Genomic DNA, 18567 nt, shown 5'->3' on the forward strand with positions numbered 1-18567 from the left:
AAATACAGTATATCTGTGCTGTTTACTTATCCCCTATTTCTACTGACTATGAAAAATTATTTGACTATCTTACTTCTAAGATGGAGCACATCCTATCAATTTCTCCCTCCTATGAAATCTCTATTTTTGGTGATTTTAATGTTCACCATCACCTTTAGCTCTCCTCTCCCTTCACTGATCCACCTGATAAACAAGCCTACATCTTTCCCATCCTTAACCCCTAGGGTATGCAATTCTCCAGCCCCGACTACCCACCAGGACACAAAAACAGGCTTATTTTTTTACTTTCTCAAAGGTTAAAAGTTTTATGCCCGATTTACAGAGCTTGAATTTACACCCCTGAAAATGCAAACTCCACCCTCCTAGACCCAATAGTTACCGAGCTATGGCCCATCAAAGTTGATAATAGTTACCCGACACGGCCCTGGTGAGAAAGAGAATACGACACTCGCACCTGTTTTCTTCACAAAAATACGTACAAAAATCACCAAAATTAATTTTTTTGGTGTGTATAGATGTTATAAACCATTGTAAAGCCAGGAGGGGATGTATGGGGATGGAGGGATGGGAGGAGACCACCACCAAACACAAAGGAAGGGCCCCAGTAGAGTACAGGGACATAAAGGGAGGGGAGGAGGGAAATACCCTCCCCCCAGATGACTGGGGGGGGGAGCATGGGGGGGATCCACATGGGAGGGGGGGATGCATGAGGAGGGTGTGGGAGGGGTGGTGGTGGTGGTGGTGGTGGTAAAAATGGTGGGAGGTAGGGTAGTAACAAGGCAGTGGAGTAGACGGATGTGGCGAGAGGGAGGTGGGAGGTACACCCCCTACCGCCTGGGTACGGGCCTAGGTCCCCCCTCTGATGTGTCCAACATTTATATAGTTCTGATTGGTTAGAAATCATCTACGCCACAGCCGGGGTGGAGCCAGCTCCCAACAGTTTTTTGTGGAAGTTGCACGATTGACGTTCCTTGTCCATTTAAAACGTTGTGGAAAAAAGTTGATTGCCAAGCTTAGTACTTTAAGGGTTGCTAACCTACAGCAGCTTGTATTGCCCCTTACCTGTAGCCCTAACTGTCTTGGATAAAGTTCCAACATACCTGACCATTTCCTTACAACTACTCCTTCTGCTTATGCTGTTAATTTTGTCTCTCTGTTAGGCTCCTCCAATCACAACCTTATCACCTTAACCTGTCCTATTGCTCCAGTGGGGCCTGTGGACCCTACCAAGACTTAGGCACTTTGGAGCTGCTCACTGGGAGACCCTCAGGTAGTACTTCTTTGATTTTCCCTGGAATGATTATTGTCCTCCATGGCCAAGAGCCATCTGAGTGTGCTTCATGCAATACAGTTATTCTCTCTGACATGGAGGCATACATTCCTTTCTCTTATCCTATGACTGGAGGGGAAAAAAAAAAAAATGGTTTATTCACATCTGTTCTAATGCTGTCTACAACAATAAGGAGAGGGCCTTCAAAAGGTACTGAAGTCAACTACCCCTGAATTTCATCTCCTTTATGCTTCTGAACTGTGCTAGGTCTGTCCTTCACTCTGAATTTCATTCGTACTAAATGCTCTGAACTCTCCAATTTAAAATTTTCCCGCTCCTTCTGGCATCATGCCAAATACCTTTCTAACAACTTTATATCATCACCCTTCCCTCCACTTTTCTGCTATGATGACTCTGTAGCTGTTTCTTTTAATGATTAAGCAAAACTCTTCGCTCAGACTTTCTCCTCCAATTCCACCTTGTAGACGATTCTGATGTTGCTCCTCCATCGCTTCCCCCCCTCTGACTTTCTCACTGCTGACATTAGAGTTTCTTCAACTGATGTGTTTTCTGCCATCACAGGCCTCAATACTAATAAGGCATATGGGCCTAATGCGGTCCCTCCAGTTGTCCACAAGAACTGTGTTTCTGTACTTACACCCTGCCTATGCAAACTCTTTTGCATTTGTCTGTCAACTTGTACCTTTCCTTCTTGCTGGAACTTTGCCCTCAATCAGTCTGTTTCAAAGAAGGGAGACCATTCCCAGCCCTCAAACTATTCCCCAATTGCTTTATCATCATCACCATCATCATCTAAATCCTGTATTGCCCCACAAGGAGTGTAGGAGCCCGGGGCTGGGCAAGTTGGTTCTGACATTAAAGATGAGAGTAACCAGCTTCACTCATCCCTGAGTGGCATTATGTGAGCGATAAACCCCAACCACCCCCTGGATATAAACCTGCACAGGCTCAATCCAATTGGAGAGCCTTAATTACCCACTAACCACCAGCCACTAATTGCTTTATTATCGTGAATTTAAGTCTTTAATCTATTATCAACAAAAAAAATTTAATACACCTATCATAATCTTCTTTTTTTATTGGGTTCTGCCAAGGACGCTCCATTGGCGATCTTCTTGCCTACCCTTCAAACTCCTGGTCATCCTTCTTTTGGGACTTTGGCAAAAGCTTCACCACTAAACTTCACTTCTCAATGGCTTTTGATCGAGTCTGGCATGAATCTTAACTTCCAAACTGTCATCTTGCAGTTTCTATCCTTCTATATGCGCCTTCATCTCCAGCTTCCTTTCTGGCTGTTCCACAGCTACCGCAGTAGACGGTCACAGTTCTTCTCCGAGGGCTATCAATAGTGGTGTTCCTCAGGGCTCTGTCCTATCACCAACTCTCTTCCTTCTATTCATCAAGCTGTGCATCTAATCCTATTCACTTATACGCTGATGACTCCACCCTTCACCTTTCCATCCGCTTCCCACAGCGTCCATCTCACCAGTTACTTCAATAAACACGGGATGAAGTTATGGCATACTTAATGTCTGACTTGGCTCATATCTCTGATTGGAGACAGTAATCTTGTTATTCTGAAGGTATCAAAAACTCAGTTTGAACATCTTTTGACCTGCCAAAATCCACCACAGGGATATCCTCAATTTTTAACAATACTCAACTCAATCTTGCATCATCTTTGAACACACTTGGGGTTTCATTCTCCTGGGATTTATCTTGGAAAGAGCATATTACCTTTCTTGTAAAATCTGCTTCCAAGAGATTAAATGTGCTAAGCCAACTCCATGCCTCCTTTACCCCTGCTCAACTGATGACTTTATACACCAGTTTTATTCACCCCCGTGTAGAGTACATCTCATGTGTGGGGAGATTCTCTGCATACAGTTCTTCTCAACAAAGTGGAGTCAATGGCTTTTCATCCTATTAACTCTCCTCCTCGTCCTGGCTCCCTTCAACCTCTATCTCTTAGCCGCCCTGATGCGTCTTTATCTCTTTTCTATCACCACTTCGATGGTCACCACTACTCTGAACTGTCTGTTTGCACCTCTCCACCATTACAGAGGGTGGATAGCATCCATCTAGCAGCAAACTCTCATCCCTTTTTTGCCCAACACTCTAATGCATGAGTTAACTATTACTCTTAGTCCTCCATGAATGCAACAGGTCAACTCTGGAACCATCTTCCTTTGTCTGTATTTCCTTTTACCTATGATCTCCAGTCTTTTAAACAGAATGTTTCCAGGCATCTCGAAATGAATAGATCTTGAAGTTGGCTCTCAATTATCTTGTTTTTATTTTTTCTTGGAAGGAACATATTGCTGGGTTTAAGTCTTTGGTTACTTCTTCCATGCATTAAAAAAAAAAAAAAAAAAAAATGGTGGGTGCATTTGGGTTGACTGCTAAAATGCCAAAGCATCAAGAGATATGCGAGTGGGTTGGGTTAACAATATGATGAAACTGATTCTACGTATGCGTGTCTTGTCCCAGATGATTGGTTGAAGAGTCCCTCATTTATCCGGGCGCTTAGTATCCGGATGCTGGACCTTGGCTCTATTAAACCATTATCCGAATTTACTTGCTATTACCCAGACATACAAGTCCCCAAGAACTTCGGCTGGCTAGCCGACATGTTCAAACATTTGGTATCATGGCCACCGGACTCGAGCCGTGAGCGGAAAGTAGACCATAACCCACAACCAGAACTAAAATGTTCGTCTGCCCCTGTACTGAATGGTCAAAGCCTTGCGTTCGTCCAATCACTCCCAATGAACCTCCAGTACCCAGGTAATATGACTAACCTGCAAGTGGTGTCAAAACGTCCGTACGCATCCTCACCCAATGTCCAATATTGCGTGGCCACCGGGCTGTCTTTCCCAACCGCCACCACCATCGAATACTGGCCACAAGCCACGACTACATATTCAGCGACAGCGGCCGTCCGCCTCTCTACCGAATGTCGAAAATTCCCCCAGTCACTGTGAGTTGTGTTTCCATTTGGCTACTTGGCGTCTAACAGATCGCAAGCCACGAGCAAATGTACGGTACAAGCGCCCGTCTGCCTCGTGACAGACGGGGGAGAATCCTGCCCATAGACTCACTTCTCCCCCCTCCCGTCCCTCCTCCATACCCTCCCGGCTCCCCCCTCACTCTCTACCCTCCTCCGTGGTGATAACACTGACTTGTGAGCTTTCAAAACTTTTTGCGATTTACTTGACTACTATTGGTCGCATCGAAATTCCGCAAAATCCACAAGAAAGCTCATGAAATTCTGCATCTAGACATATGCCTAACTGTTGGAAGGTGCAGGCAAAATTTTGCACCAGGATGGTGGGAAGTTATATGAAGGTAAGTTTTACTCCCGACCACTTTATTCTAACTGCATTTCTGTACTTTTACTTATCAGTTTTATATGTTTTTATTAGCTTAGAGTATAAACACCAACAAAGGTGATGGTATGCCATTTATACCAATATAACCAATTTCCAGAGGCATATTTGGCCGCAGAATTTTCTTTGAGCCCCGGGAGCAATCACTTGTCACAGATAACTGATATTCAAACCGTCTTTCGTTTTTTTGTGGATTTTTGTTGGTTATGCATTGTTTACTTGATGCTTTGCATTAATATCGTTAATCCTACATATGTTTTGATGTCTCAATATGGCAGAATGACCGGAAAACAGTGCCAAAATTAGGAAAGGTACTGAACATACAGTAGTGTATAGGTCGAGTGTTTTTTGGCTTTCATTATTTTTTTTTCATCATTTTCTTGGTGTTTAGAATTAATATGGATAATCCTATGTGCGTTTTGATTAATATAGCAGACTGACCTGAAAACAGTGCCAAAATGAGGATGGGTACTGTACATACAGCGGTGTATAGGAAGGGTGATTTTTTATTTTCATTTTTTTTTTCCATGGCTTTCTTCGTGGTGAAAATTATTTTGGATAATCCTATGTATGTTCTGATGTTAAAATATTGCACAATGACCAGAAAATACTGCCAAAATAAGGAGGGGTATTGTACATACAGTAGTGTATAGGTCGGGTGCTTTTTGGTTTTCAGTGGTTTTTCTGCATGGTTGTCTTGATGTTTAGGATTACAGTAGTTTCGATATTCCTCTGTGTGTTTTGATGTCTAAATATGCCCGAATGACCGGAAAATGCTGCTAAATTAAGCATAGCTACTGAACAAATAGGTCAAGTATAGGCTGGAGGTTGGGTATTGGTAGGGTCTGGGTATGGTACGGGGATAATGTTCATTATCTGGATGTTGCCACTATCCAGACATGCCTTTGGCTCTATTATGTCCGGATAAATGAGGGATTACTGTACGTATAACGGGAAGGGCAATGCTATGGAAGAGGAATGTACGTAGTCTAAAGAACTTTTGGAACAGATAATGAATGTAATGGGGAGAGTCCTGGAAGGTATCATTAGGGAAAAAGTGAATGCTTATGAGATGCTGTTTGGGTTTATGCCAGGCAACTGGACAACTGATGCCATATTCAATGTCCAATGGCTTCAGGAAAAAATCTATCTATCTATCTATTGCCAGACACCTTATTCCCGTAAGAGGCGGCCATAAACAAATCACCTCCTAGTCACCCGGTTCCCCGCTATTTCACTGCCCTGCTCCCACTTACGCCCCCTCTTCCACATACCTCTCCACTCCATCCCTCCATCTCATCCTTGGTCTACCCCTCCCTCTCCCCCCTTCCACCTCACTCACATACATTTTCCTCGTTAGTCTCTTTTCAGGTAATATACAGTAGATGCTAAGTTTAACGAACACTGATTTAGCGGAAGCCCAAGATAACTGAATAATATTTTTCCGGTATTTTTGCCCAATCTAAAGGAAAATTTCTGTTATATCAAGCATATCTCCATTAAGGGCATTCCATACACAATAATGCATTTCTGTGGGTATTAATTATGGGTTAAGACTTCTGAGTGTAGCATAGTTTGTTAGGTTTGTGTTGCCTTCAAGGATTAAGTGGAAAATAGCTTGAAATACCAGAAAATCTTCCTTTATATTGGGTCTTGGTTACAGAACTCAATTTAGCAGAAAATTCAAGAAAAAGGAATGGGGTTGGCTGAATCAGTTCATTAAACTGAGCATCTACTGTACTGTATATAGGAAAAAAAAAAAAAAATGTATTTTGTCCCTGTTGATCTGGAGAAGGCCTTTGACAGAGTCCCTAGGGAGGTGGTGAAGTGGACAATGAGAAAGCTTGGGATCAATGAGCATCTGGTTAGAGTGGTTATGGCAATGAATGTGGATGCTCACACCCAGGTGTGAATGCATGGAAATCTGAGTGATGAGTTTTTTGTGAATGTTGGCATGCATCAAGGGTCAGTCTTGAGCCTCTTTGTTTGTCACAATGCTTGAAGCCCTCCCACATGACTTTAGAAATGGACTCCCATGAGAGATGTTGTATGCTGATGACTTGGTATTCATTTCAGAGTACAAAGGAGAGGCAGAGGAATGATTTAGGAAACAGAGAGATAGAATTGGGCACAAGGGATTGAGATTATGAACAGAAAAAAGCAAAGTGATGATATCTAGGGATGGTGGCAGCACACTACTGTCAATGCCAAGGGAGTGTGGCTATGTGCATTTTGCTGCAATAGTGTGGGAAGTAACTCCATCTTGTGCAATGTTTACAGTAAGTGGGTGCATAAGATTTGTAGTGGTAATAGGGGTAGAATGTGAAATAATGCTGATTTTGTGTGTGCAATGTGTAGGGTAGAGCATGTGGAGGCAGTCAGGCATGAAACGATTGACCTTGCGGGAGTCTCTTGAGTATCGTTTCATTTTTGAAGGCTCCAACATGTTTGCATGTGTCAGTCTTTGTCACCTAATTGCAGCTCTCCATGCTGCTCGATCTATGGCAGCCTCCCTGTTCAGTCCCTTAACCCTGAGGTCACACTTAATGACCTCATCCCGGGTCTTTTCAACCTACCCCTCGCAACCCCACCCCCATTTTTAACGTTTCTCACTTTCTGCCTCCAATTATCATCCCCCATCCTCTCCACATGCTCAGACCACCCCAGTCTACCTCTCCTCATCACAACACTAAATCACTCCAGTCCCATCCTACCTCTCAACTCTTCCATCATAAGCACATTCCCCCCCAAGCCTTGCAGTCAGGGATCCACTGCACATCCACCTAATCGCTGTCATTTCCATATGTTTGAACCTGCAAATATCCTCTTCCTTTACTGCCCAAGTCTCACTATTATACAGTATTACACTCCTAATATATGCTGCATACAAAGATCCTTTAGTATGTAGGGAGAGCCCTCTCAATGTCAGGAGAGGCAACAGCTGCCTAAACTTCTTCCAACCACTTCTCATCCTAGCCACAGAGCTAGCTCCAGCTCCACCTCCAGCACATAACATGTCTCCCAAATAACAAAACTCTTCCACAAACTCAAGAAACTCACCAGCAAGTTCAACCCTTTCACATCTGACAACCTTCACCTGCTCTCCCCGATAAGCCGCACACATAAAATCAGCATTATTTCACAGTCTACCTCTAATACCACTACATCTCTCATGCACCCACTTATCACAAACACTGCACAAGATGGAATTACTTCCCATGCCCTTGTGGCAAATTGCACATGGCCACTTCCCCTCCTCTTTGACAGTACCACCACCAACCCTAGATATCATCACTTTTGTTTTATCTGCATTTACTCATAAGCCCTTGTGGCACACACCATCTCTCCACTTCCCAAATCTTTTCTCTGCCTCCCTTTCATTCTCTCCAATCAACACCAAATCATCAGCATACAACATTGCCCACGGGAGTCCATTTCTGAAGTCAAGTGAGAGGGCTTCAAGTACCATGATAAACAACAAAGGACTCTAAACTGACCCCTGATGCACACCCACATTCATGGAAAATGCATCATTCAAATCTCCATTCACTTTTACCTGGGTGCGAGCACCCACAAATATGGCCATAACCATCCTAACCAGCCACTCGTCCATCCCAAGCTTTCTCATCGCTCACTTCACCACCTCTCTAGGGACTCTGTCAAAGGCCATCTCCAAATCACCAAAAACAAAGTACAGTTCCCTTTTCTTCCCTATATATTTTTCCTGAAGCTGTTGAACAATGAATATGGTATCGTGGTCCCCCTGCCTGGCATAAACCCAAACTGCATCTCATCAATATTCACTCTTTCTCTAATCATGTGAAGGAATTTTGTTATTTGGGCAACAGGTTATGTGCTAAGGGTGGGGCTGGGGCTGAGGCTAGGATAGGGAGTGGTTGGATGAAGTCCAGGGAGCAGTTGCCTCTCCTAACGCTGAGAGGGCTCTCCCTCCGTGCCAAGAGATTTTTGTAAGTGGCATGTGTTAGGAGTGGAATATGTAAGGTAGTGAGATCTGGGCAGTAAAGGAAGGATATCCACAGGATCAACCGTACAGAAATGACACTGATTAGATGGATGTGTAGGGCGTCCTTGACTGCAAGGCCTGGAGGGGCTAGGATTGTGACTGATGAACTGGGAGGAAGGATGGGACTGAAATATGCCGGCGATATCATGAGGAGGGGTAGACTGAGAAGGTCTGCACATGTTGAGAGGATGGAGGATGACAACTTGATCCAGAAGTTGAGAAGTGTGAACATCAGGGGTAGGGAGAGGCAGACTGTAAAAGGCCTAGCACAAGATCATGAGTGTGATCTCATAGATAAAGAACTGAATAGGGAGGTTACCAGAGATTTAGCAGCATGGAAACCTGCCATTAGGTGGCCAAGGCTGAGGCATGCAAGCATGCTGAAATCTTTACAAATGATATGATGATATGAACCATTTTAACCTCCATCTCCAAAGAACAACAACAGTCATCAATATCCACTACAATACCTATCTGGTTATAGAAAAATGCCTTGTTCCTGGAGGGGGTGGTCACAAAAAAATTACCTCCAAGCCAACCTGTCCTTCTCCATCAGGCCAACCTTAATCCAACTTACACCACCTTCATTCATATACTGTACCTCTGCACAACATCCTGCCATCTGATCCTCATGTTCCTCCTACACCTCATTCATATACTGTACACTCTCCTAGTCAAAATCTTATTCTCCATTCTCTCCATCCCATCCCATCCCTCCACCTCATCCTTGATCTCCTTTTCCGCCTAATTCTCACACAGCCTGCTTGTCAATCTCTCCTTTTTTCTTCTCTCTACATGACCAAACCATCTCAGGGTATTTACAGAAACAAAACAAGATCATCAACAACTTACCACATAACCAGGTGGAACCACCCCTCCTTCCGCGGCCTTTTTGTATTTCATCGCAATTTTCCGCAGCTGAAAAAATGAGGATTATTGGTAAAATGTGTAGCATTAAATACACTGTTACAAGTACTGTACTACATTTTATCAGCTGTCTCATTATTATCAGAATGACCCTCATATCCCATTTGAATAAACTGACATTCAATTATATCACCTCTCAGGTGTTGTACAAAATGGAATAAAATCATCAGGTATACTCATACTGTGTGCCAGTCAGCTTGGTCAAAGAGACGCACCCTCTCAGCCACTATCACAAACTCATGGAAGGTCAGTTTGAAATTCATGAATGAATATGAACATGCTGTGTGGTACAAACCACCATTTTATCAAAAAATATGAAAATTACCTTAGTCAAGTCTCGATGACTATTAGGAGAAAGTTTGAATTTAAAGACAAGTTGCCTGACATAGAGAGTACACAGTCTATCTAACTACCCATCACAAACCAGATGCCTTAAGCCGGTATGGGATGGCCACAAACAAATCTCCTACATGCCACTCTGCCCTCTGCTATTTGGCTGCCCTCCCTCCAACTCAGATCCCTCTCTCTCATCCCTGTCTCTCACATCATCCCTCCATCTCATCCTCAATGTCCCCCCCCCCCCAATACCACCTACACCACACACATATACACTCTTCTAGTCAGCCTCTCATTTTCCATCCTCTCCACATGGCCATGCCACCTCAGAGCATTTCCTACTGCTTTCAATCACATCCACATCAAAACCACATTACTCTGTCACTTCCTCATTTGCCTGCCTCTCTATCCATGCAACTCCACATGCTCCTCTCAAATAACTCATTCCGACTCATCTCACTCTACCTTGAGTTCATCCAACTATGATCAAGCATCACTTCCATATACATGTACAGTAGTAGAATAGAAATCACAATACTATCAGGCAGTGAGCTTTTAACTTATGTGTGTGTGTATATATATATATATATATATATATATATATATATACTGTATATATATATATATATATATACACAGTATATATATATATATATATATATATATGTAAGTGAGTTTTACGCCAGGTACCTGTACCTCTTTTTTGGATAAGGGCTAAGGCGTTGCCCCTGGGTAGAGGACTTTGGTTTGGAGCGTGTAGCATTTTATAACCGGATGCCCTTCCTGATGTCTACCAATGATCCTTGGGTGGAGTCAATCCTCCGACCCTTCAGTCAGAGCGGAGCGCTCTAACGCACTGAGCCACGGCTGCTACATATACAGTATATATATATATATATATATATATATACTGTACTGTATACCCAAATATACAATACCTCTAGATGCAATACCCCATCTTAACGATGGGTGCAGAAATACCACCATACCCTGCCTAACGATGGCCAAACCCTGGTTTAATGATGGGTTCTGATTTTTTTTTATAACCAATTATGATGATATTTTAGACTAAAAATGTGTGTTTACATTGATTAATCAACAGTTTTTAGATTTAATATATTTTAGCCACAGGTGGGGTGAACATTGTCATTTAGGGGTACAGTTTACTAAGTTTGATTTTATCCAGACTTATAAATGACAATTTTCAGATTTTATTTGGTGGTTTTGGTGAGATATTTACAGATCTTAGGTTTAGGTTACCTTCTTTTACAGCTGACAGGCCATTTAGATTGGCTTTAAACTTGCTTTTGGGCTCATTTGGGTGGGTTTTGGACTTGGTTGGGGGGGAAACCCAAGGCTGAAAAATGCATCCCATTACTTATGAACTTGGTTAGGGGGGACACCCAAGGCTGAAAAATGCATCCCATTACTTTACATGTTAAAACTACCCTGACATATGATACCCCACCTAATGATGGGTTTTTACCTAACCAACTGAAATGTTAAACTGGGGTATACCTGTGTGTGTGTGTGTGTGTGTGTGTGTGTGTGTGTGTGTGTGTGTGTGTGTGTGTGTGTGTGTGTGTGTGTGTGTGTGTGTGTGTGTGTATTTACCTATTTGTAGTATACAGGAATTGAGCAATGCTCGTGTTGTCCTGTCTCCATATCCACATTTATCTAGTCTACCTTTACACACATGAATGTTTTTCTTCTGCACCACCTCCTTGTCTAAGTCGTTCCAAATACTTATGCATTTACCCAACATACCTATTTTGTGATACACACAGAATGTGTTATGCTCGTGGGTTCCCGTCGCTGTTTCTCAGTGGGTCAAATTTAGCTTTAAACTCGTTTAAGTTTGTAGACTGGACGATCTCTTTGTCCAGGCTATTCCATAAGTTTATACTTCTGTAAGGAAAGCTATATTTCTTGATATCCATCAAGCAGCTTGACTTTTTCAATTTCATTCTGTGTCCTCTTGTTGCTCTCTTATCCCATAAAACAGATCTTCTCAGTCAATTTTATCTACTCCCACCATGCTCCTGAACACTGCAATCACGTCTCCCCTCTTTCTCCTTTCCTCTAAGGAAGGTGAATCTAGCTTTTCCAGCCTCTCTCTGTATGACAGATCTGCCAGACTGGGGACCATCTTGGTTGCTGTTCTTTGTATTCTCTCAATCTTGTTTAAATCTTTCTTTTTGTGTGGGGACCACACTACCGCTGCATATTCTATCCTGGGGCGGATCATGACCACTATCAATTTTTTCATCATCTCCTCATCCATATAATGAAATGCTACTCTTATGTTAGTCAAGTGTTTATAAGTCTCTCCAACTATCTTGTTAATGTGCTTTTCAGGTGACAAACTATCTTCGACCAGTATTCCCAAATCTTTCTCTTCTCTCATTTTTGTAATTAATTCATTACCCAACAAATAATTCAGTGATGGCCTCCTGGTACTTTTACCCTATCTATCTATCTATCTATTGCAAGACGCCACAATCCCGTAAGGGGTGGCCATTTAACTTTGAGTTATTTGTTTTATGGGGAGGGGCACTAATCCTCCACCAACCCACTTCTTGACCCATTTACAATATTTTACATTTCTTTACATTAATTTTCATTTCCCACGTCCGGCTCCAATCACGTATCCTATCCAGATCCTCCTGCAGCATTTCACAATCCTCCTCAACCTCTACCTTCCTCAAGATCTTTACATCATCAGCAAACAGACTTGCATAACAATTCACTTCATCTACCATATCATTTACGTAAATCAGGAACATTACTGGCACCAACACCGAGCCTTGAGGGACTCCACTTGTTACTTCCCTCCATCCAGACATCTTATCCTTTATTACTGTCCTCATTTATCTGTCTCTCAAAAAGTCTCTCATCCATTCCAGGAGTTTCCCCTTCAGTCCTCCTATATATTCTAGTTTCCACATTAGTCTCTTATGAGGTACCTTGTCAAAGGCCTTCTCTAAGTCTAAGTACACACAATCCACCCAACCATCTCTCTCCTGTACCACGTCAATCGCTCTTGAGTAAATGCTCAACAAGTTAGAAACACATGACCTTCCACTTCTGAATCCAAACTGACATTCAGCCAAAATATTCATCTCTTTCAGATATTTTATCCATCTGTCTTTCAGGATTCTCTCGCACAATTTTGCAACCATGCTGGTTAGGGACACTGGTCTATAATTCAGGGGTTCTTCCCTGTTTCCTTCCTTATAAATTGGTACCACATTTGCCCTCTTCCATTCTTGTAGCACTTTCCCCTCTTCCAGAGAACATACGATTAAACTGTGAATTTTATCCGCCAGTTGTCCTCTGCATTCCTTCAGTACCCAATTAGAAATTCCATCAGGTCCTGGGGCTTTCTTTACATCTTAGCTTCCAGTAATTTATACACTTCCTGTACCTCCACCTTTCTATCGTTTATCACCGGTACATTTATAATCACTCCCTTCCTTTCCACAAACTCTTTTTCATTAGTGAAAACCGATTGGAAACATTTGTTCATTATTTCAGCTTGCATTGCTGCATCTTTATAGACCTCTCCTTTTACTTTCAGTTTGGTGATTCCTTCCTTTTGTTTCAGTTTGCCATTAACAAATCTATAAAACAGTTTGGATTCATCCTTGCATTTGTCTATTATACCATTTTCAAAATTCCTCTCTTCTTCTCTACGTATTCTTGTGTATTCATTTCTAGTTCTTTTATATTCTTACTTTGTTCTGTTGTTACCTCTCTTTTTCCAGTTGTTCCACATCTTATCTCTCTCTTTTTTTGCTATCATACACCTTCTATTAAACCACTCCTTTTTCCTGTTTTCTTTCCCTCTTACTCTTGGTACAAATTTTTCCATTCCCAAATTACAGAGGTCTAGAAAGATATCCCACTTCCTCTGTATCTCTCTCGTTTCTCTGACTTTTCTCCAATCCGCATTTTCAAAAAAGTTTCTCAATCCTGTACAATTTGCTTTCCCAAAGTTGTATCTTCCCTGTCTATGAAGCTCGTCTCTTGGCTGGATGTTCCCTATTATCATCTGGAACTCAATGACCACATGATCACTTTCTCCTATAGGACAGAAATATTTCAATGATTCTGTTACATCGGTTCTTTAGTACACAGTAAATCTAACCTTGCTGGTGTGTCCTCACCTCGGAACCGTGTCTCTTCTTTGACCCATTGTGTCGTCACATTTTTCATTATTATATTTAATAACATAGTGCCCCACGAATCCTCGCTGCCTCCTGAGTCCCATTCCTCCCAGTTCACCTCTTTACAGTTAAAGTCACCCACTAAAATTATATTGTTCTTTTCTCAATTATGTTTTGTAAATAACTAGCCATATCTGAAAACATCTCCTGGTATTCGTCTTCATTCCATGCTCTCGTGTGTGTGTGTGTGTGTGTGTGTGTGTGTGTGTATATAATATATATATATATATATATATATATACAGTACAATCCCTGCTATCCAGTATCCAGACAAATGGAATACTCAGAAAAATGGGAAAATTCAAGGGGTGGTAAAAATGTCAGTTAGTTATAACTGTGCGCCAATTTGAATTGACCGCCAAACCGTCGTTTTATCGTGTCACACGAGGCTGGGTGAAGTCGGACTAAGTGAGGTGAAGGAATTTCTGGCTAATGTAAATCTCTAATAAATCCTCTTAACCAGCCCTCCTCTTCCCACTTTCCCCTACTTGAATTCAGTCATCCTCCACAATTTCCATAAATCACCAGACTGCTTTTTACCAGCAGACAACAAACTCTCTTGCTGTTGTGTTGCTCTGATGGACGGTAATTTCAACACTCCAAAATGCCTAAAGAGCAAACTAAACGTAAGCGTGTCGTGCTTACCTTGAAACAGAAGCTGGAAATATGCAACAGATTAGAAAAAGGCGAACATTATAAAACACTGATGACTGAATATAATGTAGGAAATTTAACGATTTATGATATCAAGGCCTAAGCATCCAAGCGCAATGAATTTTTCATGAAAATCGAGACAAGTAAGTCCATTGAAAAAAGGCATACTCTTCATCGTTCGAGTGGTTCTGCTTAGAAAGATCTAGGGGAGCACCTATTTCTGGTCCTCTTATATACGAAAAAGCAAGAGAGTTTCACAGTAAAATGAATATAGAAGTCGAATGTGATTTCAGTATTGGATGGTTAAATCGTTTCAAAGACAGGCATGGAATTTGTAAACCAAACATCTCGGAAGAAGGCGACTCAACAAACAGCAAACGCCTGTGTTTTTCTTCCTAACGGACCGACTCTAACTTGCACCACATAAATTCACCTTAGAACGCATGTGTGCTGGCAGAAATGAAAAAAAAATGTTAATAGGAATGACGGTTTACTTTGTTGGAAGAAAAAAAAATAATATACTTGCACTTCATATGTAAATCATGTACTGTATTTTATTTTGTGCAAAACAGCTGATTGCCGAGTGGAGGGTGGAATGATGACGGTCAGTCGGGGCCGGGACCGTAAACAAAGCTTGTGTTGGGGGCACAGGGGTCGTGATAGTTCTACAGTGCAGTCTTAACATCAGTTCACCAATAAATGTTCAGGATTTTATTTATTTTTTCACTTTAATGAGTACAGCACATACAACGAATACTTCGGTAGATAACAGAATGGTACAAAACAGATCAGTGGCGAAATGGTGGCGGTCAGTCGGGGCCGGGACCATAAACAAAGCTGATGTGGGGACACAGGTGTCGAGATAATTCTACAGTGCAGTCAACATAACATCAGTCACCAATAAATATTCAGGATTTTATTTCTTTAGTCTTCCATTTTTACGAGTACAGTACATACAACAAATTATTCGGTAGTTAACAGAATGGACTTGTGCATTTTGCAGTACTGCAAGGCATTGCATGCACGTGCATTATGACCATGGTGTGTGTTTACAACGCAATTTTTCAGGTGGAATCTCTTAGTGTGCCCCTGATGTGAGTGGTGAGTACCTGAATTGCATTTACTGCTGTGATAATTATTACCTTTGTATAGATTTGAATATCAGAACTACGGGAAAAATCTGTAATCGGGAAGGTAAATTCCCCAAGCCGCCCGGTTAACTGGGATTGTACTTATGTATATATATACAGTACCCTCGCGTCCAACAGTCGTTAGTCCAGCACGATTCACATCCTGCACAGAGAGCAAATAATTAGCAATATTTAATACGATTTAATTACTGCAACACGAGTGTGTTAGCATAACACGCACAGAGCTCCGAGAGGTGGGCGAAATCCGCAGAGTTCACCTCTAGCATGATCACCCCCGGTCCAACACGGTCATACTGGACATTCCCATGATGATGATAGCCAATGAAAACTTCTGATCAAGTAGCCTTCCCCACCCGCTATCATGACGTGATCGTGATGCCGCCCAATTAAAAACGCTTCTGCTGTCACGTGATGTTTTGTTTAAATTTCTCCCGCCACAGCGGCACTCAGTCGCATAATTCGCATTGGAAGGTGCTTTTTTCTTGCTCCATTTTCTGCCCTTGTTACTACATTTTACCCTACTCACGATGCCTAGGAAGCCTTCTGAGAACCCCAAGAAGCGTCGGCACTGCCCTTAGGCCAACAAGCTAGAAAGCATCAAGAGGAAGAAGAAAGGGGAGAGGAAAGTGGACATTGCCAAGGCCTACGACATGAATGAAGGCAACGTGAGGACTATAATAAAAAACCAAAACAAAATCCTGGCAGCAGTGAAGGCTTACAGAGTGCTAGGACAGGCAGAAGCAGGACCTTCCATGGCTGTGGACGAAGATAGTGATTCTGAGTGTGATTTCGAAGGATTTATGAGGGAGGTTGAGGAGGAGCAGCAGCCATTACCCGCTAGTGACGCCAGCAGCCATCCTTCGGGGACCCAGTAGGACTACCTACAGCCTTGGATACCACCTTCCATTCCCAGCAAGCCCACCAACACTATCCTAAAAGGTTAGTTATCATTCATAGCACAGTACCATTTATTATAATTACAATAGTACCAATATATGTATAGGTATATGGTAGGTATTTAGGGTGACTTTTCCTTGGGTTGCTGACATAATTCATTTTTCCCCAAAAGCTCTGTTGTTTGTCCAACACGTTTTTGGTCCAACACGGGACCCATGCATGACAATATTACCGTGTTGGACGCGAGTGTACTGTATATATATATATATATATATATATATATATATATATAAATATATATATATATATATATATATATATATATACATATATATATATATATATATATATATATATATTCATCATTCATTCATTATCAGACGCCATGTATCCCATAAGCGAGGTGGCCAAGGCTTAGAGTTAAATGTTTTACAGGGAGGGGCATTAATCCTCCATCAACCCCACTTAATACGTAGGGAGCATGTATGGTTTCGATAGATGTAAACCACTCAGCATTGTACATGGCTACATGGCTTAGAGGAAGGACAAACAGGAGAATCCTGTTGTCACCGGCGATTGAGTAATGAAATCCACCTATCCCTCATTCATGACTTCTAAGTTTATCAGATTTTACAAAGAGGGGTACAAATCCTCCACCAACTCATTTGATACATAAGGAGCATGTATGATTTAGACATATGGTACCACCCAGCATTCACTGTTTGCTCAATGTGCATACAACTTGTCGATGTATCTGAAAATGGCATCACATACCGACTTGCAGGTCACTGCTGTCTTCATTGACCCACAAGCCAAGTGATCCCCCATTAAGAGTTGTGTCACAGTTTGGAAGAAGAAGCGATCTCGGACTGCCAGGTCCATGTCGCACAATTCTTAGGTTTCCAGACAGAGCCAGTATATATATATATATATATACAGTACCCTTGTGTCCAACACGGTAATATTGTCATGTATGGGTCCCGTGTTGTACCAAAAACGTGTTGGACAAACAACAGAGCTTATGGGGAAAAATGAATTATGTCAGCAACCCTAGGAAAAGTCACCCTAAATACCTACCATATACCTATACATATGTTGGTACTATTGTAATTATAATAAATGGTACTGTACTATGAATGATAACTTACCTTTTAGGATAGTGTTGGTGGGCTTGCTGGGAATGGAAGGTGATATCCGAGACTGTAGGCAGTCCTACTGGGTCCCTGGAGGATGGCTGCTGGCATCACTAGAGGGTAATGGTTGCTGCTCCTCCTCAACCTCCCTCATAAATCCTTTGAAATTCCTCTCCCCTTTCTTCTGCCTCTCGATGAATTCTAGCTTGGTGGCCTGAGAGAGGTGCCGCCACTTCTTGGGGTTCTCAGAAGGCTTCCTAGGCATCGTGAGCAGGGTAAAATGCAGTAGCAAGGGTAGAAAATGCAGCGAGAAAAAAGCACCGTCCAATGTGAATTATGCGACTGAGTGGCTCTGTGGCGGGAGAAATTTAAACAAAACATCAAGTGAGAACAGAAGCGTTTTTCATTGGGCGACATCACGATATACAGTATATATACATATATATATATATATATATATATATATATATATATATATATATATATACATACATATAGTGTGAGTTTTATGCCACGAACCCCTTTTCTGGATAAGG

General features: G+C 42.0%; 1 protein-coding gene across 1 annotated transcript in view; it reads right to left on the reverse strand.

Moving 5' to 3' along the window:
• Positions 1-18567, reverse strand: part of LOC145402051 (nucleoprotein TPR-like) — a gene marked incomplete at its 3' end in the record, with an annotated part of 419889 nt that overhangs the window by 77850 nt on the left and 323472 nt on the right. The window contains exons 32-33 of the mRNA XM_080274148.1: positions 9575-9622; positions 4393-4429 (exon numbers count right to left, since the gene is read on the reverse strand). Coding sequence (XP_080130274.1) covers positions 4393-4429; positions 9575-9622 — 85 coding nt within the window. The remainder of the gene's footprint in view (positions 1-4392; positions 4430-9574; positions 9623-18567) is intronic.

The sequence above is a fragment of the Coenobita brevimanus genome, chromosome 57 (assembly GCF_032717465.1).
Source record: "Coenobita brevimanus isolate Jiangsu-jjx chromosome 57, ASM3271746v2, whole genome shotgun sequence".
Lineage (NCBI taxonomy): Eukaryota > Metazoa > Arthropoda > Malacostraca > Decapoda > Coenobitidae > Coenobita > Coenobita brevimanus.